The 25,926-nt window shown below is 45.4% G+C and overlaps 1 protein-coding gene across 1 annotated transcript in view; it reads left to right on the top strand.

Moving 5' to 3' along the window:
* LOC144762429 (cytochrome P450 2K1-like) overlaps positions 1-25,926 on the top strand; it is a 457,464-nt gene that overhangs the window by 352,407 nt on the left and 79,131 nt on the right. The window contains exon 8 of the mRNA XM_078647611.1: positions 455-596. Within this exon, the coding sequence (XP_078503737.1) occupies positions 455-596 (142 nt within the window). The remainder of the gene's footprint in view (positions 1-454; positions 597-25,926) is intronic.

Raw genomic sequence — 25,926 nt, 5'->3', positions numbered from 1 at the left:
GTTTTTGAATATTTAACCTGGAGTTCATTTTCCAGATTATAAGCATTAAGCTTGGATAGCCGATGGTTCAAGCCTTTCGTGGTTAATGAAAAGAACAATATATCGTCGGCGTAAGTCAGAAGGGTAATAATAATACACTGGTCGAGTTTTGGTAAATCAGAAATGTATAATGAAAACAGAGGATGCAGCCTTGTTTTAAGCCATGAAGAAGACAATTCAATTGACCATATTCAGACTTGCTGGGAGAGACTACGGGAAACAATCCGATCCAGGTTAGAATAGGACCGGGGATTCTAGTGTGTACCTCAATCTATGCAAACATCCTGTTGCAGTGGGTCACTGCAGTTGTCTATTGCACTCCCTCTGCATTCCAATAATTTAGAGAAGACACTTAATCCACAGTTTTTTCTCTTGATATATTGTTCATGACATCTAATGATGCTTTTTTTCATAGGGAACTGCAGTCACTGTTCTATTGGCTTCTGTCCTACACGATGAGGGTCATTTTGAAAAACCAAAAGAGTTTTACCCGCAGCATTTTCTTGACTCAGAAGGAAAGTTTGTGAAGAAAGAGGCATTCATTCCTTTCTCCGCAGGTAAGATAAACACAGTAAATGTATCCTCTTATCTACCTGAAATAATTATTAATGAATGACGTTGTAGGTAAGCACAAGTACATTTCTTTCTTTGTCATTTTGAATTGTCAAAACGGATTTCCAGCAGGTATTCAGATATATGAAGCCACCGCCCCACAGAATAAATAGTTAATAAAAGATATTCTGCACTAAGAGATAACATTCCAGTATGAACTAATTGAGTTTAGAGCATTATTCATGCAAGTCGCATAGACCAGTCTTAGAGTGGACGTCACCCACCTGCCATTCATATTCTCCATAACGCATGGTTCAAATCACGATCAATGAACTCTAAATGGGCCGTGTATATATGTAGATAATTACACCTAAAACATACATAACCTGTTGTCGTAAGATATAGTTAGGGAAATACCTCACGTTTATTTACTGAGATGGGTCCTGTTCTTTTCCAGTTAGCATGAAAAGCATGCAAATTATCACGCAAATGAGGTGACTTGCTTCATCTAAGGGTTGCTACTTATCGAGAACATCAGTCCAGGATAGGCCTTTTTGGGACTCTTTGATTCCCCGGCTAGGATTCCTGTTATAGTAGTGGTACTATATATTTGTACTGTATGTAGACTTCCAGCAATAGTCAAATTATGTAGTGGTGGGCGTATGACTTGTAATAGTACCTATACTTTCACAAGATTAAAATATTACAAGAGGGTTAATACCCTATCAACTTCACAGATAGTCAAGATGTTTCAGTTTAAAAAGTCAGTGCCAACACTGGTCACTAGGCACTAGGAGTCCATACATATACACTTTCACCTAACCCATTTCACCTATAACATTAGCACTCTTTTAATTACTAATGGCCCTGTTGATTCATGAACAACATCCTATCCTAAAATGCTTCTAAGAATAATATCAGGCCTCCATATCTCATCCAGTTAACCATGTACAGGTGTCACTTCTCCAGTCTCTCTGCGTCAAGCAGCCTTCTTTTTCAATTCCCTTTCCCAGTTCCTCTCATGCCATCTCTGCTGTCCTGACTGATGCTTCGGGTGGATACAACAATTTCTGTATCACTGCTGTCCATTCTCCTATGTCTTCTGTTAGTCTATCTTCCGTCTTGGACACTTTCACTTGCCCTTCCTCTGCAAATGTCCATTATTTAACGTCCTTCTCCCAAGACTATGGGCCAGATGTAGGTCACCAAATACCGGTCGGTAACGGCCGATTTCGGCCGTTACTGACCGGTATTTGGGATTTGACATGTAGGTGGCCTTAATTTTAAAAATTTACCGATTCGGTAAAATACCGAATCGGTAAAGTTAACGAATCGGTAAATCCAGATGTAGGTGGCACTTTAAACAGTGCCACAGGCCATTACAGTTTCGTTATTTATCACCAAATACTATTTGGTGATAAATAACGAATACCGATGTACATGCACATCTGTGCATGTACGCCTGTGCCATGTGGCACACATACATGTCCTAAGGGCATGTATGTGTGTCACATGGTACACAAGCCAAAATCAGGGGTGCAACAGGGTGTCAAAGTGACACCCTGTTCCCCTTGACAAATCGGTATTTTTACTGAATCCGTATTTACCGATTCGGTAATTGACATTGATTTCTATGGGCCTCAAGGCTCATAGGAATCAATGGCAATTACCGAATCGGTAAATACCGATTCGGTAATTACCGAATCATACCGATTCGGTAAAAAATACCGAACTTTTAGCTACATCTCATTTACCGAATCTAGAATACCGAATCGGTAAAATTCGGTATTTTAGAGTCGGTAAATGAGGATTACCTACATCGGGCCCTATATCTACTACCCCTGGCATTGCACCCATTAAACTGCCATGCAATGCTTAGCGAGGATTGCATCAAGTGTTGCAATGTATGTGTCCTAGTAAATATTCTTTCAGGGTGAGCTTGGGATTTCTTCTGTTAAGGAGTTTAGTTAAACTATCAGATTCTCCCAGAAACCCAAGAACATGTGGAAGAAGTCAGGGTCTTTTTCCTCACATCCAGGGCAATCGAAGGGCCTTCCTGGGTCAATTCTCCCTAGTTTAAATAGGGTTGAATAAGATAGGTTGCAGATGATTGTTGTGAACAGTGTTACCGATTTGTTTGGGCTCATTGTGGGGGCGTGAATACAAGGGTGAAGTTCACGTCTGTGTGTTGCAGGGTGAAACTAATGCTGTTTTCAAGTTTTACTAAATATTGACTCTTTTCCTAATTCGTTTTTAATACTTTAAGCTTGCACACTTGCTTTTTTGCCAACCGAGCGGAGAGCCATCTTTCATCCGCTTGGCTGGGACACTTTAAGGAGCTATTTTGAAGGGTGAGTGGACTAGCTTTAGTTGTCTGGCTCCCTTGGTGCCTATTTAATGGACACCACACCACTGACGAGCAGCAGACACATGTAGCGGGCGCTCCACTGGTGCACCCGTCTGCGCCCATACGGATCGCTGCCAGCATCAGGCACGCTGCTTAAATACGTAGCGGTCAGTTCATTACCTGGCCTCGTGATTCCCTTCTGGCCTTAAGGGGGAACCAATGTTTAGGAGACCAGGGTACAAACCTAGTGAGTACTGGCCTCCCACATTACTGCAAGGCTTGCAATTTTACCTTAGGGGCCCGGGAGGTACAACCCGGAGCAAGTGCATGACCCCCTGCACCAAGAGGGTTTTGGAAGGCAGGATAAGAGCGTGTTTAATAAATTGCAGATCACTCCCCAAACATGCAGACGATATGTGGCTATCACTGTCGGATAATAACTAGGATGTGATGTTCCTGACAGAAAAGTGGCTTAAGGAGGAATCTAAGCCGGCCCTGACCCTGGTTATCCCCCCAGGCTCCCGGATTATCTGTGCCAACAGGGATTGCAATAAAAGAGGGGGTGGGGTTGCCTTCATTTTGAAAACATGGTGTGAGATCTCTACAATGGAATTGAGAAATATGGGTATTATGGAGAGCCTACGCAATACGTCAACTTAATGGCCTTAGGAGATTTCAACCTTCACAAAGATGATCCTAGCTGCCTCCAGACTTCTCAGCTAACTATGTCACTTAATAGAGCCAACCTTACACATCATGTGAATGCTCCTACCCACAGAGCAGGCCATATTTTAGGTTTACATTTTTTTAACATTCCATCCATGGTAGCAGAGGCCCCCCGGTGCTGGTCTGGAGTGACCACTGCCCGGTTCCCTCCTCTTTCAGCCTGGAGAAAATACAACCAAGTGTAGGGATCTGCACTATGTTAAAACGGAATTGGAAAAAGTTAACAAATGAGAACCTAGGTTCAGTGTTATCAGTGAGTTAGCCACAGTTAAGTAGCAATCCCAATGACGATCCATCCGCACTTAATACGTGGATCTCTACCACCCTGGACACAGTGGCACCTGTGAGATCACTTAGGCCCCCGAGAGAATCCCCATCTGCCTCCTGGTTCTCGGATGACCTCAGAGGGGAAAAGAGCAGTTGTAAAAGGATGGAGTGCCTCTGAAGGAAAGATTATAGTCCAGCGGCTAAATTGGCTTATAAGGAAGCCTTGAAAAAGCGCTGCAAACTGATGAAGGTGTCTAGAAGGGAATACTTTGTGACGTGCAATAATAGCATGGAGAACTTTGGTAAAGAAATCTTCAGGATAGTCAGTTCCTTTACCAAGTCTTCTGCGATGGAGGATAATATACAGCCTTCCCCCTCTCTGTGCATGAAGTTATCGGACTTCCTTGAGGATAGAATACAAAAGGTATATGCCACATTTACGGCAGGGGCTGAGATGGTTGAGCCACAATCACAGGGAATCATAAATGCTAAGGGCACCCTCTCAAATTGTCCCCCTATTACCCTGCAGGAATCACTGGCTGAAGTCCTGAAATGCAAGTCTGGTTCTCCTGAGGATCCATGTCCACCGAAGCTCTTGAAGACATTGGCTCACGTGATTAACCCTGTTTTAATTCACATTTGGAATACCTCGCTTTCCACCGGCATTTTCCCTGATGTTTGACAACATGCTCTGCTACTGCCCCTTTAAAAAAGCTGAACGCTGACCCGACGGAGCTTAGCAATTACCACCCAATCTCACTACTGCCAGCACCCTCAAGGATGCTAGAAAAACTGGTGTAACGCCAACTCGCCAATTTCATAGAAAGTCATAACTTCCTGCATGACACTCAGTCTGGTTTCCATTCAGGATTTAGCACTGAGACTCCACTGGTGGAGGTGGCAGATTCTGTAAGAATGACTGTAGACGCAGCGGTGTCAGAGATGCTGGTCCTTTTAGATCTGTCTGCAGCATTTGACACGGTTGCGCACCCAATCCTACTAGTCAGACTCAAACAGTTGGGCTTGTGGGTGTAGTACTCTCCTGGATCCAGTCTTACAATAAAGACCACTCTCAAAGGGTCTTTCTCTAACCCCATGAATTAGAACCTAAGCCACTGTGGTGCGGTGTGCCTCAGGGCTCGGCCTTGAGCCCCTTTCTCTTTAAAACCTATCTGGTGCCACTTTTCACTCTCTTTGCATCCTGGGAAGTGAGGGCAGTGTCCTATGCGGATGACACCTAGCTGGTGTTCTCTTTTAAGGATAACTCGGCTGATTCTAGAAGTAAGGGGTATCTGAAGAACCTTTCACGTTGGATGAATAATAACAGCTTAAAACTTAATGCGGACAAAACAGAGGTCTTGTTCTTTGGCCAGGTATCTTCTCCCCCACTGGACTTTGGTGGCCAGTAGAAATGGGATTGCCACCTTTACTGGAAAACACGGCGAAAAACCTGGGTGTCAAATGGGATCCAGACTTCTCTTTCCCGGCCCAAGTCCATCATACATCAGCTCAAATTCATGTCCCTGACTCTGGTGTTTCGTGCTTGCTGCTTGCTGCACGCTGTGTTTATTGATTGTGACCCCCCCTTGTTAAAACACTCAATAACCCCCGATTGTCACCTTAGAGCAATGTGAGGGGCATGTTTCAAGACATCAAGCGTTTTCACCGGCGCTACCCACTGTAATGTTAAGGCAGCAGACTTCGTTTAGATAGTGTCGAAGTCTCCCAAGTCCATTTAAAAAAAAAGAGAAATCAAAACAAAGAGCCATGTCAAGACACAACCCACCGACACTCCCCTCTCCGTCGGTACCTCACACTGAAAGAGCCTGTGACCGGACGTGAGAGTTAAATTTTTCAGTCACTCTTAAATACGGCTTGACAATTAGTAAACTCCGACCTGGTGTGTGGTACGCGCTAAACAAAACACAGAGCAATGTCAAGACACAACCCACCGATACTCACCTCTCCATCGGTACCCCACACTGAAAGATCCTGTGACCGGAGGTGAGAATTAAATTTTTCAGTCACTCTTAAATACGGCTAAACCAGATGTAATCACGCATGCACATGACGGTCTGCTAATCCATCGAGCATGCGTGTAATGTTGAAAGCCTCCCGGGAAATGTAGTTTATAATCTAGTTCCGGAGTGGTTGTAGTAGAAAGCCTCAAAAGTGTGAAATCAGTCTTGAAAGGATTCGTTAATGGGACCGCTTCACATATGTTGAACATGATTGTACTTCTTATTAAAGCATATAATGCAGTGTTCAGCTCAAAGCTGGGATCGTTAGCGATCAGGCAGAGCAATGTAGTTGCCAGTCCTGAGGGGTCATAGACCATGAGTGAAAGGCAGAGCGCCTGAGGTTATTTGTTCCTACCGGGTTGATCAGCATTGCCCCGTTAGGCATGTTTAGTTAATGGCGTACGTGCTGGTGATCTCTGTTTAGGAAACGAGAAAAGTCATGATAGGTTATGTGCTACATAATAAAAAGAAGGGTTGCAGACTATAACGCATAAATGCTGTCAAACTCAATGTCATGTCAATGGATTATATCAAAGTGTAAACAAAATGGTGGAAAAAACTGGCTCCCCTGTTTAATTTTTCTGCTTACAGAAAAACCAGTGGGATCTCGTCATTGAAACCCACATAGTCACTGTTGAGGCTATGTATCCATCGTTGTTCATGCCTGAACAGATATGTGGAAATGTCTGTGACATGAGCTGGAATGTGTGGTTTCTCTAGCACCACCTATTTGAGGTCTTCTGGAGAATGATTGACCTCTAGGAAATTATTGGTAAGCTTAGTCACAGCTTTTCAACAATGGATAGTGCTTTTGTGTTCTAAAATACGGATCTTCACCTTCCGTGTAGTCATGCCCACATACCGCAATGTACATGGGCTAGTGATCAGGTAAATCAGCCTGTCGCTATTGCAATTTGTGTGTTGGGACACTATCTATGGTTTTGTGGTCCCAATATCTATGGAAATTGTACGTTCTGTTTGTGGACAAGCTGCATACATACTGCAGAGAAAATGGCCTTTGACAGCAGGTAAATTCCAGAGAGTATTCTGGTGCCCTGTTGTTGTAATGCGTCTACGTTTATGCTCGAGCTGATCTTTCATGTTAGTGCTACATTTAAAAGCAAACAATGGTCGTGGTAGGGGAGTATTCCCAATGTTCATTTATTTTCAAATTTGAAAGAATACTCTTTTTGGTTTTATTCGAGAAGCTACAGAAGGTATTTACGCATGTGAGTCTAGGGCTAGTTTCTTCAGGTCCGCTGGGGTCAATGAGTGCTTCCCTGTTGCTGTTGGCTGCACGTTTCATTGACCTCTAGACCAACTTTTTTGGATAGTTCCTTGCATCAAGTTGGAGTGCCAGATTATGGGCATGTTCTTGGTATTTAGAGGCTAAGGAGCAATTCCTCTTGATTCATAAAATTTGCCCACATGGCAAATTGTCCCGAAGAGCTTTATGATGACAGCTTTTGTACGACAAAAGCAAGTTCCTGGCCATGGGTTTCTTGTAAAGTTCAGTGCCCAGGTCACCACTTGAAGGAAAAATCTGGCTGTCCAAAAAAGGTTAACTCATGTTGCTATATTTGCAAGTGAATTTGAGGGAATAATTCCTGCTGTTCAACCATATCTTGAATGCAGTGATAGAAACAGATGTGCCTCTCCAGATAACTAACACATCTTTGATATAGCGTTACAATAAAAGTATGTGGACTTTGTATGGATCGTCATTACAGAAAATGTGATTTTGTTCAAACAGATGTACATAATGTTTAACCTAGGTTGGGGCAAAAAGACTCCCCAAAGAAGTTCCTGATATTTGTAGGAATAGCTGGTCTTCATATTGAAAAAAAATTTCTTTCATCGCCATGTGGGCACAGGTCATGATCAACTGCACAGGAGTGATGGTATCCAATAAGCATGGGCGTAAAATCCGTTCCGCTCACGGAATTTGCGGATTTTCGGCAAATTCGCAATCCGCGAATTCTCGTGAATTTGCCGAAAATTCGCAAATTGACACGCAGCGGATTTTTTTGCTTGGTCGTGCTTGACAAATACAATATTGCGGCGCACGGCGTTCACTTACCGTCATTCAGCGTTTGAAGAGTTGTTTTTCTCCATGTTTGCTTGTGCTGCGCCATTTTGGATCTTGCTGCGTGATCCCGCGGGAGTTTGTCGACCGCGATTACGTCATCGCGGCCCGCCCCCTTGCACAGCGAGAGTTTGTTAACGCGAGTACGTCATAAAGGCCCGTGATCACGCATCGTGGGAGTAAACAATTGCGAACACGTAGATGCGGCGGGCAGCAACAATCTCGCGCTCGCGAAATTGCAAAATTTGCAATTCTGCACAAGAAATCCACCAGCAGGCAGCATAAACCTTCTGAAAATGATGATTTTTATCAGAATAACTCCTCAGTCTGACATTTGCCTGCACTTTTTTTTGCAAGGAGTCAATTTTTGGGGGGGGGGGGGGGGTGGGAGGAAGGAAGTGCCCCACAGTCTCCAACTTCCTGTTCCTGTCCAGCAGGCTCCTCCCAGTGCTTTGTTCATGTCCTGGTCACTTTGATTTGGATCTTGACCTGGAAGGATTACTTTTTGTGGATGCTGCTGGATATTTGGATTTGAGGCCTTTTTTACTTTCTTTGGATCACTTTTGGATTAGAAATTTCACAAGTAAGTTTGTTTGGGGCATTACAGTTGCTGCAACTACAATTTTGGAACTTTTTCAGAACATTAAATAAAATATATTGTGGGTAGCCACAGTATCCAGTAGGACCAGGGTTAGTTATGGGTGCATGATACAACTGTTTTGTTGAATTTCAACATCATTTAGGGCATGGATGGCATTGGATTGTGGTGATATTTGTGTGTTTTTCGATTTTTTGGCTGTTGTTGGGGCCTTTTGCCCAGGGGTACTCAGTGGTGCATGGACCAAGTCTTGCTGTGGGGTCTCTTGAATGTAAACATCATGGAGGGCATGGATGGCATTGGATTGTGGTGATTTTTGTGTGTTTTTTTACTTTTTGGGGTGTGGTGGGGGCCTGTCCATGTGGGTGGGGGGAATTTTGAGGCCTGGTCCAGGCAGGGCCTGGCCATGTGGGTGGGGGTCTAGGGGCCATTTTGAAGCCAGGCAGTGTGCTTTGTTGTGCCATAGTCCTGCACCCAGTCTGCCATGCTTTCATCCATTATGCCCAGGGGTACTCAGTGGTGCATGGACCGAGTCTTTCTGTGGGGTCTCGTTAATGTAAACATCATGGAGGGCATGGATGGCATTGGATTGTGGTGATTTTTGTGTGTTTTTCGACTTTTTAGGGTGGGGTGGGGGCCTGTCCATGTGGGTGGGGGCCATTTTGACGCCTGGTCCAGGCAGGGCCTGGCCATGTGGGTGGGGGTCTAGGGGCCATTTTGAAGCCAGGCAGTGTGCATTTTTGTGCCAAAGGCCTGCACCCAGTCTGCCATGCTTTCATCCATTATGCCCAGGGGTACTCAGTGGTGCATGGACCGAGTCTTTCTGTAGGGTGTTTTGAATTTCAACATGATTGAGGGCATGGATGGCATTGGATTGTGGTGATATTTGTGTGTTTTTCGATTTTTTTGGCTGTTGTTGGGGCCTTTTGCCCAGGGGTACTCAGTGGTGCTTGGACTGAGTCTTTCTGTGGGGTCTCTTTAATGTAAATATCATGGAGGGCATGGATGGCATTGGATTGTGGTGATTTTTGTGTGTTTTTCTATTTTTTGGCTGTTGCTGGGGCCTGTTGCCCAGGGGTACTCAGTGGTGCATGGACTAAGTCTTTCTGTGGGGTCTCTTTAATGTACACATCATGGAGGGCATGGATGGCATTGGATTTTGGTGATTTTTGTGTGTTTTTCGATTTTTTGGCTGTTGTTGGTGCCTTTTGCCCAGGGGTACTCAGTGGTGCATGGACTGAGTCTTTCTGTGGGGTCTCTTTAATGTAAACATCATGGAGGGCATGGATGGCATTGGATTGTGGTGATTTTTGTGTGTTTTTCGACTTTTTGGGGTGTGGTGGGGGCCTGTCCTTGTGGGTGGGGGCCATTTTGAGGCCTGGTCCAGGCAGGGCCTGGCCATGTGGGTGGGGGTCTAGGGGCCATTTTGAAGCCAGGCAGTGTGCTTTGTTGTGCCATAGGCCTGCACCCAGTCTGCCATGCTTTCATCCATTATGCCCAGGGGTACTCAGTGGTGCATGGACCGAGTCTTTCTGTAGGGTGTTTTGAATTTCAAAATTATTGAGGGCATGGATGGCATTGGATTGTGGTGATATTTGTGTGTTTTTCGATTTTTTGGCTGTTGTTGGGGCCTTTTGCCCAGGGGTACTCAGTGGTGCATGGACTGAATCTTTCTGTGGGGTCTCTTTAATGTAAACATCATGGAGGGCATGGATGGCATTGGATTGTGGTGATTTTTGTGTGTTTTTCTATTTTTTGGCTGTTGCTGGGTCCTGTTGCCCAGGGGTACTTAGTGGTGCATGGACTAAGTCTTTCTGTGGGGTCTCTTTAATGTACACATCATGGAGGGCATGGATGGCATTGGATTTTGGTGATTTTTGTGTGTTTTTCGATTTTTTGGCTGTTGTTGGTGCCTTTCGCCCAGGGGTACTCAGTGGTGCATGGACAGAGTCTTTCTGTGGGGTCTCTTTAATGTAAACATCATGGAGGGCATGGATGGCATTGGATTGTGGTGATTTTTGTGTGTTTTTTGACTTTTTGGGGTGGGGTGGGGGCCTGTCCATGTGGGTGGGGGCCATTTTGAGGCCTGGTCCAGGCAGGGCCTGGCCATCTGGGTGGGGGTCTAGGGGCCATTTTGAAGCCAGGCAGTGTGCTTTGTTGTGCCATAGGCCTGCACCCAGTCTGCCATGCTTTCATCCATTATGCCCAGGGGTACTCAGTGGTGCATGGACCGAGTCTTTCTGTGGGGTGTTTTGAATTTCAACATGATTGAAGGCATGGATGGCATTGGATTGTGGTGATATTTGTGTGTTTTTCGATTTTTTGGCTGTTGTTGAGCCTGTTGCCCAGGGGTACTCAGTGGTGCATGGACTAAGTCTTTCTGTGGGGTCTCTTTAATGTACACATCATGGAGGGCATGGATGGCATTGGATTGTGGTGATTTTTGTGTGTTTTTCGATTTTTTGGCTGTTGTTGTGGCCTTTTGCCCAGGGGTACTCAGTGGTGCATGGACTGAGTCTTTCTGTGGGGTCTCTTTAATGTAAACATCATAGAGGGCATGGATAGCATTGGATTGTGGTGATTTTTGTGTGTTTTTCGACTTTTTGGGGTGGGGTGGGGGCCTGTCCATGTGGGTGGGGGCCATTTTGAGGCCTGGTCCAGGCAGGGCCTGGCCGTGTGGGTGGGGGTCTAGGGGCCATTTTGAAGCCAGGCAGTGTGCTTTGTTGTGCCATAGGCCTGCACCCAGTCTGCCATGCTTTCATCCATTATGCCCAGGGGTACTCAGTGGTGCATGGACCGAGTCTTCCTGTGGGGTCTCTTTAATGTAAACATCATGGAGGGCATGGATGGCTTTGGATTGTTTTGATTTTTGTGTGTTTTTTGACTTTTTAGGGTGGGTTGGGGGCCTGTCCATGTGGGTGGGGGCCATTTTGAGGCCTGGTCCAGGCAGGGCCTGGCCATGTGGGAGGGGGTCTAGGGGCCATTTTGAAGCCAGGCAGTGTGCTTTTTTGTGCCATAGGCCTGCACCCAGTCTGCCATGCTTTCATCCATTATGCCCAGTGGTACTCAGTGGTGCATGGCCCGAGTCTTTCTGTGGGGTGTTTTGAATTTCAACATGATTGAGGGCATGGATGGCATTGGATTGTGGTGATATTTGTGTGTTTTTTGATTTTTTGGGCTGTTGTTGGGGCCTTTTACCCAGGGGTACTCAGTGGTGCATAGACTGAGTCTTTCTGTGGGGTCTCTTTAATGTAAACATCATGGAGGGCATGGATGGCATTGGATTGTGGTGATTTTTGTGTGTTTTTCTATTTTTTGGCTGTTGCTGGGGCCTGTTGCCCAGGGGTACTCAGTGGTGCATGGACTAAGTCTTTCTGTGGGGTCTCTTTAATGTACACATCATGGAGGGCATGGATGGCATTGGATTTTGGTGATTTGTGTGTGTTTTTCGATTTTTTGGCTGTTGTTGGTGCCTTTTGCCCAGGGGTACTCAGTGGTGCATGGACTGAGTCTTTCTGTGGGGTCTCTTTAATGTAAACATCATGGAGGGCATGGATGGCATTGGATTGTGGTGATTTTTGTGTGTTTTTCGACTTTTTGGGGTGTGGTGGGGGCCTGTCCTTGTGGGTGGGGCCATTTTGAGGCCTGGTCCAGGCAGGGCCTGGCCATCTGGGTGGGGGTCTAGGGGCCATTTTGAAGCCAGGCAGTGTGCTTGTTGTGCCATAGGCCTGCACCCAGTCTGCCATGCTTTCATCCATTATGCCCAGGGGTATTCAGTGGTGCATGGACCGAGTCTTTCTGTGTTGTCTCTTTAATGTAAACATTATGGAGGGCATGGATGGCATTGGATTGTGGTGATTTTTGTGTGTTTTTTGACTTTTTAGGGTGGGGTGGGGGCCTGTCCATGTGGGTGGGGGCCATTTTGACGCCTGGTCCAGGCAGGGCCTGGCCATGTGGGTGGGGGTCTGGGGGCCATTTTGAAGCCAGGCAGTGTGCTTTGTTGTGCCATAGGCCTGCACCCAGTCTGCCATGCTTTCATCCATTATGCCCAGGGGTACTCAGTGGTGCATGGACCGAGTCTTTCTGTAGGGTGTTTTGAATTTCAACAATATTGAGGGCATGGATGGCATTGGATTGTGGTGATATTTGTGTGTTTTTCGATTTTTTGGCTGTTGTTGGTGCCTTTTGCCCAGGGGTACTCAGTGGTGCATGGACTGAGTCTTTCTGTGGGGTCTCTTTAATGTAAACATCATGGAGGGCATGGATGGCATTAAATTGTGGTGATTTTTGTGTGTTTTTCTATTTTTTGGCTGTTGCTGGGCCCTGTTGCCCAGGGGTACTCAGTGGTGCATGGACTAAATCTTTCTGTGGGGTCTCTTTAATGTACACATCATGGAGGGCATGGATGGCATTGGATTTTGGTGATTTTTGTGTGTTTTTCGATTTTTTGGCTGTTGTTGGTGCCTTTTGCCCAGGGGTACTCAGTGGTGCATGGACTGAGTCTTTCTGTGGGGTCTCTTTAATGTAAACATCATGGAGGGCATGGATGGCATTGGATTGTGGTGATTTTTGTGTGTTTTTCGACTTTTTGGGGTGGGGTGGGGGCCTGTCCATGTGGGTGGGGGCCATTTTGAGGCCTGGTCCAGGCAGGGCCTGGCCATGTGGGTGGGGGTCTAGGGGCCATTTTGAAGCCAGACAGTGTGCTTTGTTGTGCCATAGGCCTGCACCCAGTCTGCCATGCTTTCATCCATTATGCCCAGGGGTACTCAGTGGTGCATGGACCGAGTCTTTCTGTGGGGTGTTTTGAATTTCAACATGATTGAGGGCATGGATGGCATTGGATTGTGGTGATATTTGTGTGTTTTTCGATTTTTTGGCTGTTGTTGGGGCCTGTTGCCCAGGGGTACTCAGTGGTCCATGGACTAAGTCTTTCTGTGGGGTCTCTTTAATGTACACATCATGGAGGGCATGGATGGCATTGGATTGTGGTGATTTTTGTGTGTTTTTCGATTTTTTGGCTGTTGTTGGGGCCTTTTGCCCAGGGGTACTCAGTGGTGCATGGACTGAGTCTTTCTGTGGGGTCTCTTTAATGTAAACATCATGGAGGGCATGGATAGCATTGGATTGTGGTGATTTTTGTGTGTTTTTCGACTTTTTGGGGTGGGGTGGGGGCCTGTCCATGTGGGTGGGGGCCATTTTGTGGCCTGGTCCAGGCAGGGCCTGGCCCTGTGGGTGGGGGTCTAGGGGCCATTTTGAAGCCAGGCATTGTGCTTTGTTGTGCCATAGGCCTGCACCCAGTCTGCCATGCTTTCATCCATTATGCCCAGGGGTACTCAGTGGTGCATGGACCGAGTCTTCCTGTGGGGTCTCTTTAATGTAAACATCATGGAGGGCATGGATGGCTTTGGATTGTTTTGATTTTTGTGTGTTTTTGGACTTTTTAGGGTGGGTTGGGGGCCTGTCCATGTGGGTGGGGGCCATTTTGAGGCCTGGTCCAGGCAGGGCCTGGCCATGTGGGAGGGGGTCTAGGGGCCATTTTGAAGCCAGGCAGTGTGCTTTTTTGTGCCATAGGCCTGCACCCAGTCTGCCATGCTTTCATCCATTATGCCCAGTGGTACTCAGTGGTGCATGGACTGAGTCTTTCTGTGGGGTGTTTTGAATTTCAACATGATTGAGGGCATGGATGGCATTGGATTGTGGTGATTTTTGTGTGTTTTTCCATTTTTTGGCTGTTGTTGGGGCCTTTTGCCCAGGGGTACTCAGTGGTGCATGGACTGAGTCTTTCTGTGGGGTCTCTTTAATGTAAACATCATGGAGGGCATGGATGGCATTGGATTGTGGTGATTTCTGTGTGTTTTTTGATTTTATGGCTGTTGTTGGGGCCTTTTGCCCAGGGGTACTCAGTGGTGCATGGACTGAGTCTTTCCGTTGGGTCTCTTTAATGTAAACATCATGAAGGGCATGGATGGCATTGGATTGTGGTGATTTTTGTGTGTTTTTCGATTTTTTGGCTGTTGTTGGGGCTTTTTGCCCAGGGGTACTCAGTGGTGCATGGACTGAGTCTTTCTGTGGGATCTCTTTAATGTAAACATCATGGAGGGCATGGATGGCATTGGATTATGGTGATTTTTGTGTGTTTTTCGATTTTTTGGCTGTTGTTGTGGCCTTTTGCCCAGGGGTACTCGGTGGTGCGTGGAATTAGTCTTTCTGTGTGGTCTCTTTAATGTAAACATCATGGAGGGCATGGATGGCATTGGATTGTGGTGATTTTTGTGCGTTTTTCGATTTTTTGGGGTGTTGATGGGGCAAGGCCATGTGGATGGGGGCATTTTGAGGACTGGTACAGGCAGGGCCTGGCCAAGTGGTGGGGGTTAAGGGGCCATTTGAAGCCAGGCAGTGTGCTTTGTTGTGCCATAGGCCTGCACCCAGTCTGCCATGCTTTCATCCATTATGCCCAGGGGTACTCTGTCAGTGGTGCATTTTATTGGTCTTTCCATATTGGGGGGTGGGTATGATAAAAATGCTTACTTGCAAACTATTAATTGAAGTGATACATATGCAACATTTATTTAACTGATGTTCCTCTGGCTTAGTTTGCTTTTAGGTGCAGAAAGACGAATCATCAGCCTCATCGTTCCTCATCAGTGCCAGGAAGAAGTTCTGCTGCGGTGTGTGCAGCACAACGTCACGTGTGGCCACAGACAACTCTGCAACTTGTGCAACTGTGCCTGCTGTTCTGACATCTGAAGAAGATGGCCCCAAAAAAAGTTGCCCATAGCACCTCTAGCAAGAAAGTTGCCAGTAAGGCGCAGAAGAAGCAAGTGGCGCCACTTACCAAGGTGACTGGTGTGACGACCGCCACATTTTTTGGGAGAAAAAAAAAGTACGCCTGCAGCGGCAACGGGGTCTGCTGGAGACCAAGCTGGGAGCAGCACCTCCGCTCCATTGGGCTCAGTGCCACCACCACCACGCCAACTTAGGTCCAAGCCCTTGAGTGCTGCAGAGGCAGCCAGTATAGTTGTTCAATCACCATCGACCAGTGATGTTGGCTCATCGCAAGAAAGTAGCAGCATCCCTCAATCAACACAGGTTGTTGTAACTCATCTGACGAGCGTTCAACAACCACAGCCGCAACAACAACCACATGTGCAAGTACAAGCCCAAGTACATGTGGAAGGAGAGGCGGCGCAAGGAGAGGCGCAAGCAGAGGTGCATGGAGCGGCACAAGTGCCCACAATAGTTGTTCCTCCCGAAGTAGGGGCACATCAGGAAATCGACATTCGAGCCGAGGTAACATCTGAGGAAGCCACTCCTCCTGATGATTCATTGTCTTCCAGATCCCCAGCAAGGAAAAGATCAAGGATGGTGTCTACATCTTCTTCAAGCCCCCTTCATTCTGATGCTATGGATGAAAATTGGGAACCACCAGTGCTGTCTGAGAGTGAGGCACACCATGATCTGACAAAGGTAGCTAAGCGTAAAAGGAAGGTCCCCGAAAGACTCATAGTTATGGAGTGTGATGATGACGCTGAACAAGAAGTGGCGTATAATCCTGCTGATGAAGACTCTCACGACGACGATGGAGTCATCATAGACGTCACTCCAGCCTCAGCGGGCATGCAGCAAACAGACATTTTTACCCTATCCCGAAATGCTGCTGAGCGTGATGTTGGCGACGTGTCAATGGGACCACCACAAATGCAGTTAACTAGTATACCACCACCTACAGCATCCATATTTTCTCTCCATAAGGGACCTCCATCCACCTCGACCTCCATTTCCTCAATTAGTGGTGCTGTAAGTGCACAACGTAGTACATTTCGGCAACACACATCCTCCACTTCATCTGGCATTAGCATTCCCAGTATCGCCTCCTCCGCCCCCCACAGACATTTGAAGTCCGCAGTTTGGGACTTCTTTAGTGTTAGCCCAACAAGGGAAAACATAGCCATTTGTACCATTTGTAAGGTTCGAGTTAGTCGTGGTAAGCTTGGTACCAACCATGGTACCGGAGGCCAGAGAGGTCATCTTGAAAGACAGCACACTGTTTCCTAAGGGAGATCAAGGCAGCCCGAATTGCAAGTCAACAAATTGTATCCGTTGATGTTTCATCTGATGATGACGAGGAGGAAGAAGCGTCAAACATTTCTTCAGTTACACCCAGTACCCCTGTCAGCAGCACACCCCCTGCAAGATATATGAGCCACACTAAGAGTGTGGGGGAGAGTGAGACACCAATGCGAAAAAGTTCATCATCATCACTGAGCGTAACTGGGTCGAAAAAGTCATCTTCATCCCGTAAAATGGTCCAGCCCACCATTAGAAGCATGTTGTTTTCAGATGCGCCATTTGAACGCAACCACCCAACGGCGCGTCTGTATAACACTAAGCTGGCTAAAATGCTAGCGCTGGACCTTCTCCCTTTTTCTTTTTTGGAAGGGGTGGGTTTTCATTAAATGGTGGCAACGCTCTGCCCTAAATGGAAGGTTCCTAGCCGGTTCTATTTTGCCAGAGTTGCGGTTCCAGCACTAAATGAAGATGTGCTGGAGGTGATTGGGGCAGCTTTGCAGAAGAGTGCTGTTCACACTATACATCTGACAACTGACATGTGGACCAGTTGCCAAGCCCTTGATTACATGTGCATCACTGCACACTGGGTCTCTTTTTCAGGGGTTAAAGCAAAGCTAAACGCAGGTGATGACACAGACAAAGTTTATAAAGCTGCTCGGAAACATGCAACAGTAGCCATGTTTGCCATGGAGAAAACTCATTCAGAAGAAAACATTTTGCATGAGTTTAACACAAAGGTCTTTCAATGGCTGTCCCCAAGAAAATGCATGATTGGTTATGTTTCCATGGATAATGGCTCCAATGTAGTTAAGGCCATGGATATGGGTAACTATTTCAGAGTGCCGTGTTTGGCGCACTGTATAAACCTGGTTGTTAAAAAATTCTTGCATGAAGAAAGTCCAGTCTATGAGTTTCTTACCACCTGCCAAAGAATGTGCACACATTTCAACCATTCTTTTAAGGCCCGGAAGCAGCTGAGGTGCCTGCAACATTAACTTAAAGTGCCAGTGAAAGCACTCATCCAGGACGTGGTAACACGTTGGAACTCAACCTTCTACATGCTTGAGCGTCTGTATGAGCAGTATGCGGTAGTCGATCAGTATTTCTTTAAACTGGGTACACCTATGATAGACCTGAGGATACAGGTGGAGCAATGGGAGCTAATTAAAAGCCTGACAGACATGCTTCGTCCTTTTGAGGTCTTCACGCGTGCAGTCAGCAGGGAGGACTGTAATTTGGGAAAAGCTATCCCATTGTTGCGCATGCTAGAGGACAAACTGAAGGCGGTGTCTTCTAAGTTTCAAAAAGATGGAAAGCAAGAAGCATTTGAGTTGGCGGAGAAGTTATTACAGCGCCTACTTCGCGATGAACGTCTTCAAAAGATCCACACAGAACAGCATTACATTTCTGCTACTATTCTGGATCCACGGTACAAAAAGGCAGTGGCAGGCAGAGTATTCTTTCCTTTTGATGACGCAGATGTTACAAAGTACAAACATTGTCTAGCTGTGTCAGCCACTCGGTTTGAAAGAGAACGGCAGGAAATTGAAGGAAAAGGCAGTACATCAGCATCAGCAGGCCATCCGGAGTAAAAAAAATCCACTTCTGCATCTCTGGCTGTGGCGGAAGTGAGTGATTTTCCCTCTCAGCCGTTAACGACACCAGCAACCGTATCATCTGCACCAGACACAACAGTAATATTGTGTGAAGAAGAGGATTGGCTAACTCAGCTTGGGTTTGCTTCTCAAAAGGTCCCAGAAAAAAGTAAGCAAAGTGGAGGAACCCTGGAGAACCTTGAGTCGATGGTGCAGGCCTATCTGAATGACTCAACAGAGGTCTATGTTCATCATGACCCATTGGCGTATTGGCATGGGAAAAGAGATGTGTGGCCAGAGATCACCAACCTGGCTATAAATTACTTGTCTTGCCCACTCGCAAGCGTGTCTTCTGAACGTGTTTTCAGTGCTGCTGGTGGCATTGTAACTTCCAAAAGGACCCGCCTCTCGCCCAAAAATGTGGAGAGGTTAACAATGATCAAGATGAATCAGCACTTCACACCACCAGATTACAAAATACGGGAATGCAAGCAGGAAGAAGACGAGGAGGATACCAACTTAGATGAGGGAAGTTCTTCTCTGTTAACTGACCTACTCCCGTCTGAATTCGCAGAGTTTGAGGACGAGCTCTTCTTCCCTGACACCGAGCCCTGAAAATGAGTCAATGAATTACTAACTTTCTTTTTTGTCCTTATTCACTTTTGTCTGTCTTTCTTTGTTTTGCAAAATCTATATAAAAAAAACTTTAATCACCTAATCACAAAAACAAGCACATCAGTAGAACTATCTTCACTTATTTGCTTATTGACTTGAAGGTGCCGCAGTCTGCATTCCTCAAGTTCACAAGAACATGCTCCTCTATCCTCCTCCTCCAGACTCCTATTTCCCTCAAAGCAGATGGCTGGATTACGCCCAATGAAGAAAGACTCTGCACTTGTGGGGGTGTTCTACTTCTTTGCGGGTGAGTTGATGGGTCTGGGGCATTACTGTGAAGGTCTAAAACCGGATAAAAGTGGTTAGGAGAAAATCGGAGGTGAAAAAGTATATTGCGTTTTTGCTCACTTGCCTGTCTTTGGGGTGCTGTTTGGGGGGCTTCCAGGTTTTTGGGGGTGGGTTTTGGGGTTTGGGAGCACTGCTGCCACAGTCTAATGTTGATTGCATTTGTTTTTCAGAAAATCCGTGGTGGAAAAGGGGAGTTAGGGCCTAGCTGCAGAGCTCATTTGGACTGCATTCCAGGTAGGCCCAAAGTTTCCTAAGTGTGGCTTTTCCCGGTTTTGCTTTTTGGGGGGGGGGGTGAAACTTGTTTTTGCCCGGGTTCACGGGTCTGGGGGCCGTGCTTGGAAGGTGTAATAACGGCTAAAAGTGGTTTGGAGAAAATCGGAGCAGAAAAAGTTTTTGCGCTTTTGATCACTTGCCTGCATTTGGGGTGCTGTTTGGGGGGCTTTTAGGTTGTTGGGGGTGGGTTTTGGGGTCTGTGAGAACTGCTGGCACATTCTAATGTTGATTGCATTTGTTTTACAGGAAATCCATGGTGGAAAAGGGGTGTTGGGGCCTAGCTGCAGAGCGCATTTGGACTGAATTCCAGGTAGGCCCAAAGTTTTCTAAGTGTGGCTTTTCCCGGGTTTTGCCTTTTGGCTTGTTGGGGGTGTTAAACTTGTTTTCGCCCGGGTTGACAGTTCTGGGGCCATTGCTGGGAATGTCTAATACCCGAAAGAAAGTGTTTTGGAGACAATCCCTGGGGGAAAAGTTTTTGCATTTTCTGAGAGTTCCCTCACTCTACCGTTTTCGGGGGGCTGTTTGTGGGGTTTCCTGGTGTTTGTGGGGGGGTTTGCGAGTCTTGGAGCAATGCTGGGTATGGATACTTTTGCTTGCTTGCAAGTGGTTTGAATACAATCCATGGTGGGTAAGGGGGGATTTGGGCCTACTTTACTTTCAAAGTACGTTTTGTCACCATTTTCTACTAGTCCTCTGACAGGTAGCAGTATCGCAAGTTTTTTGAGATCTGATTGGGGGTCTTCTACATTTTTGTGACTGGGTTTAGTAAGGGTCTGGGAGCACTGCTGGGAAGGTCCAATTTTGTTCTAAAACACAGTTTACAGTACACCTAGCTTGAGGGGAAAAATTAGCTGAATTAATTCGCCCATACTTATTTATCCTTCAAAAGGAGACTCAGACAGAGTACGCACTTTCAAAAATATTGTACTGTCTATTAGGAAACTCAAAGTGTGACTTTTTGCACTACACAGCGTACATACCTTATATTTATTTGTCAGTGGTGTTCTAATATCACTTCCTGTTTTTCCATCAATAATTACAGGCCGGGTTTCAGCCTGGGCAATGGGAAAAAAAGATGAAGTCAGGCTTCACATTAGCGAGCCGCAATTCAGCATCCGCCAGGCAGTCAGTGGACAGGGTGTCTTCTGGTCACCAACATTGATGGACGGAGCGTCAGATGGAATAGAGGAGTCCCGCTAATAAGAGGAATGGTTGGATGCATGCAACTTCCCAAATTCAACAGGACAACTACAACAACACACAGATACTGTATCCGTTCTTTTCTAATTATCTTTTAAGTAATGTTATTGCTGTGAGCTTCTATGAGTGTGACTCTGCATTTCTTTGATCTCTGCTTCTAAATTCATCCCTACAGCCATTGTATAGGTTTTACGTCTGCTATTTTTCAAACACAATTTAATGTACAAAGTGTTTCTCTGAGTGCAGAGATAGGCAAGTGAAAACGCATAATTACTGCAGCCCTGTACTGTGGCATTCTTTCATTCACGGATGTCGAAAATAATACTTACTTTTCAGTAACGATGCATGCAGTAGTGCATGCACTTCCTTTATGTCACTTAAAAGATTAATGGATAGCTTGGTACCCAAAGATTTGTTTATCTTCATTTATTGTTTGTCCATGCTGTGCTTTTTTTTTCTTCTCTCAACAAAACTTTCCCAAAAAACCCCATTCCCATCCATTTTCCAAACCCTAACCCTCTTCCCCCGGGCAGTGTGGTTTTGATTGATGTGTGACTAAATGACAGCAATAATTCCACACACTTACTGGGGAGGATAAGGTCATAGCAACAGGCTGGTGAAGGAATCCGAGGATATATTCTTACTCAGCTTGACACAGATCCATGACTATTGGCAAATGAAAGCAGATTTTCATGTGCGCCATCAACTTGATTGATCATCAAGAACATCCTCCTCCTAGACGTGGCAAATGATTACGCTGCTGTGTCCTTCACCTTCAGTACTATTTCTTGTAGTAGTAGCCAATGTCAAAGAAATTCAACGCAAGTAGTAGTTATATTTTCAATACTTTACCATTTGTTAGGCTACATTGTGGCACTGTTCTAGTGTACTGTCACCTGCTATATTCTCTATCGTACCGTTCTAATGCTACGGTAAGGACAAACAAGGTTTCATTTTCTTTTTTTTCATATGCTGCAACTGCCACTGTGTAACACCACTAGTACCACTGCAATGATGACATTTCATCCGCCCAGGATTGCCAACCTTAATCGCCATTTCCCGTGCAGCCAGCCCTGTGCCTAGCCCTATTTCCAAACACAAATTACAGGTAAGATAAGCATTTGGGGGGGAGGTAGTATAATGGAGTATTAGGAGAGACGAGAGACTGACGGTAGTACTAGTAAAGTCCTAGGACTATTGAATTCACTTACTCTGTGAGAGGCACTTAGTTTTGAAAACATTTGGGCAATTACTTACACAACTTGAATCAAGATGCTACTTAAGTTTTAGGAAAACAAACTTACTGTTAAACCCCCACCCACCAGCCTCAAAAGCAGTAAAAAAACACGTATGCTAAGATAAAGTTTAAAGTATATTTATATCCCTAACATAAATAATCTCCCGCTACACCCAACCCACCCCCCCCCAAACCCCAACAATTGTCCATGAAAAGTCCAAAAAACCCAACTCCCAATTCCCACCCCCCAGAAGTCTTTAAAAAAGGGGCAAGGGACAGTCTCCTCCTACTGCTGGCTGCTGTTCACTTTTCGGGCCAGGTCGGCATGCTTCTTGCGGAGGGTCTCAAGCAGGGTTTTGGTATTCAACAGCTCCTGCTCTAGGTAGGACACCCTGAGTGAAAGGCAGTGCAACCTTTTTTTGGTACTGCTGTGGGGGGCAGCTGATTTCTTTGCTGCTCGGCGGTGGCGGGTGGCTGCGGTACCCTGGCTCCATACCGCTGGAAACCTGCTGCGCTGACTGGCTGACCCAGGGAACGTGGAGGAGGATGCAGCTGTCCCGGTCGATGTTGTGGTCGACTGCGTGTCCCCCTCCTCCTGGGCCACCAGCCGCCGATATTTGGCAACAGTCGCCTCCAGCCTCCGTTGCCAGGCCCTTTTAGCCAGCTCCTTCCGTGTTGGTTTGGAAGGAGCATCTATATGAAGAAAGAAAGACATAGTCTGTAACCAATGCTCTTTAAGATTAACACAAAATGATTCAGCAGAAAGTTGTGTCACAGTAGAACTAGCAACTTGCAAGCGCAGTACATAACTATTGTGGCCAGTATCTATCTAACCTCCAACTTCTTCATCCTTGCTCTAACATTAGTGGGAGTTTAAGAAATCAATTCTACGAGCACTATGGACTCACTCCATTAGAGTCGACTATGACAGTACACCAGTCTTATTCTTCTGCTTCTCTCTTGTTTAGCAAAATTGGTACGTTAACTTCTGCAAGCCAGCATAATGCCAGCGCAGTCAACATGCACCCGAGAAAACAGACGCCCGCCATGATGAGTGAGACAGACTTGCGTTACTGTACCGGTCCAGTACATGCAGGTGGTGATGCTCTTACTTTTCTATTACGGGTGGCACTGAGAATACTCTGTTACAAGGGCTACTGCTTAATTAATTTAACTTTCACCCTACAGTGCCAATGAATACTAGAAAAGGAAAATTAAGAAGATACATAATCTGATTATCTATCACTGCACATGGTATGTATTTGCTTACATATGGGATGACTTTAGGTGCTTTGCTTTTTATTGAGTGAACAGTGATACATCCACACATGAATGACTGAGTTCTACTAAACTTATTAACAGAGGTAGTGAGTGGCCATCGTAATAGCCGGATATATGCTGTGCTTGCAATACAAACTACTGCTACTATTCATGGTAGTATTCGGACAAAATTAAAATTTATTTTCCTTGCCTTTCCTACACTGGAACGGATGTACCGGTGCGGTGTTACATGCTCTTCAAAGTAACACTTAGTTCATCCAGTGACCGTCTACTCTCTCTAGATACACATATGTTATCTAAGAGTCAGATAGTACCATAATTCAGGCATCCATCCATTCAAACTATATGTCATTCATTCTTCTTCATGTCTCTCATCTGGACAAACCTAACGTTTTCTCACGGGAAAACAACCTTTTCATTTTATTTGGGAAACTGCAAGCCATACATCCATGCTTGACTTGCATTTGAATTTCAACCAAAGGATATATTGCGCACACATACAGTTTCTGTTTCACCCACCCAGGTTGTTCTCCTTCCACCCATCCTTGCTTCATCCTTCACCCAGCCATGCATGATATTCCTTCCCAGCCACCTCGGGCACCAATCAAACACGTATCATTCTTCTTTATCAGTCATCATTACTTTTAACTTTCTCGTCCTTCCACACTTACTTACACCCTTCTTTCGCTTTTCGTTCATCCCATCCATCAAGTTCATCTCAGATCTGATTTGAATTCTCGAAAAAAAATTCACCGCTGAGTTGAAGTCAATTTAGAGGAGGCTACTACCTGGTTGATAAAAACTTTGTTCTAAATTTGAAAGTCTTCTTAACAGTATAGTAACTTAACTGTACAACATATATACTACACCCGTGCAGAGAGCACACTCTGCAGTCTGCAATCTCAATAAGTAAGGAATATAAGAGCTTACCACTGCCCGCCACTACCGTGGCAACCCTCACAGCAGTTTCCTCCGGCACTTGCACCGCCTCCTCCACAGAAGTGTCCTCCTCCACCTCCGCGCTGGCCCCGGCACCAGATGTTCCACCTACAAAGTACATTTAAGAATGTTAGATGTCATAGACATACACCACTCACTAGTATTTTGTCTAGGAATGAAGAAATGTGAATACAGAAACCAATCTAATAATTTGTGACTGTCTACTCTAAAGTAAAAATGTCCCTTTTTCCAGGGAAGGGTGTTGTCTTGCTGCACTTTTTTGCACAACTGATGAATGCTTGCTTTTTAACACGCACCATTTTTCTCATAACAGACAGAAGCTTCACTTCTAAGAACAAGAGCAAGATCAGATCATCATCACTAGGACGGAGTGACCAACGATTCAGCACCAAAAAGAAAAATTAAAGTTCAAACCAGGTGAGGGCTCGGCTCGTCCACAATAAATGTGTGAAATAAATCACTAAGCACTTTTCCATTTTTAATCAACCGTTTATGTTTTATGAAAAACTTGATTTTAATAAATGTTTTTACTTTTAATAAAGCTTTAAAACTTAAATAGACTCTGTGGTTTTTGGTCAAGAGTGACTGAGCAAAAGGTTTTGCAATTTGCATGCATTAATCCGTGCCTCTGACACTTCTGGACTCTGACTCCGTACTCTTGCCCTGCGTTGGATAATCATCATTGGAGATCAATCATCGATGAATTCGGGAGCTAAATGACTCTGCCACACTATCTAGTCAGTAAGGAATTTGGGGATTCTTCAAAGTCTGTTATCACTGAGGTATGTGGAAAGTCTACCTGCGCCTATTATAATTGATAAACAATGCACTATTTAGTGTCCATAGTTCTGTTTGTGCAGATTTGTCCCTGCAACAGTAGTAGTATGGATTGTCCTCCTATCCAAACCAAAAGTAAAGTAGTATCTTATTCTTTCTTGGTGGTCATTCACATTTTATTGTTGGGAATTGTCAAAGCATAAACATTTAGAAGACTTGAAAAGACATTATGGACAATCCCAGAGGACTGCACTCAGTGCGTAGAGCTATTGCTGACTAGAATGGGAGTGTCGTTTAACACCTGTTGCCAACTGTGCAATCTTAGTTAGCTACACAGACAGACTAATAAGAATAATCTAGTAATACCACAGAGAGTCATAGTAGAGGCAGGATAAGAATTTAGATACAGCCTACAAGAAGATCAAAGACGATTTAGAAAAAATCGAATGAGGAACGCTAGGAAAAAATAGGTACTCTATATTAAAATCAAAACTTACCGGGGCCAGCAAAGGAGCCCTCGCCTGACCGATCCTGGCCTTCTACAGCAGCAGCAGCCGATACCACCTCCTCCTCTGTTCTCTTGCCCCTGGGGGGAGCTGATGTACAACATGAAAGAAAGAAAGACCCGAAAACATGGATGATTGTTGTCAACCAAATCAAACATTTCAAAAGAACAATAACAAAATATTTTGGCGAAATACCAAATAGACAACTATTCCACGGGATATATTGACCTATCTTATGTGGTCTACTACGATATTAGTATTGCTTGATTTGCGGACCGTCAACTTGGAAAGTTATGTAACTCACTAAACAAACTACTAAAAAGGTTCGCCTAGGACTGGCAGGCAGCAGTCCGCAGCACGCGAAGTGACAGACAAACTCCATCGTGATTGCAGATCAGTGACAACACTAAAAAGTTTCCTACTACATT

Source organism: Lissotriton helveticus, chromosome 6 (assembly GCF_964261635.1).
Source record: "Lissotriton helveticus chromosome 6, aLisHel1.1, whole genome shotgun sequence".
NCBI classification, from domain to species: Eukaryota; Metazoa; Chordata; class Amphibia; order Caudata; family Salamandridae; genus Lissotriton; species Lissotriton helveticus.
This window is presented reverse-complemented; position numbering and strand designations above follow the sequence as displayed.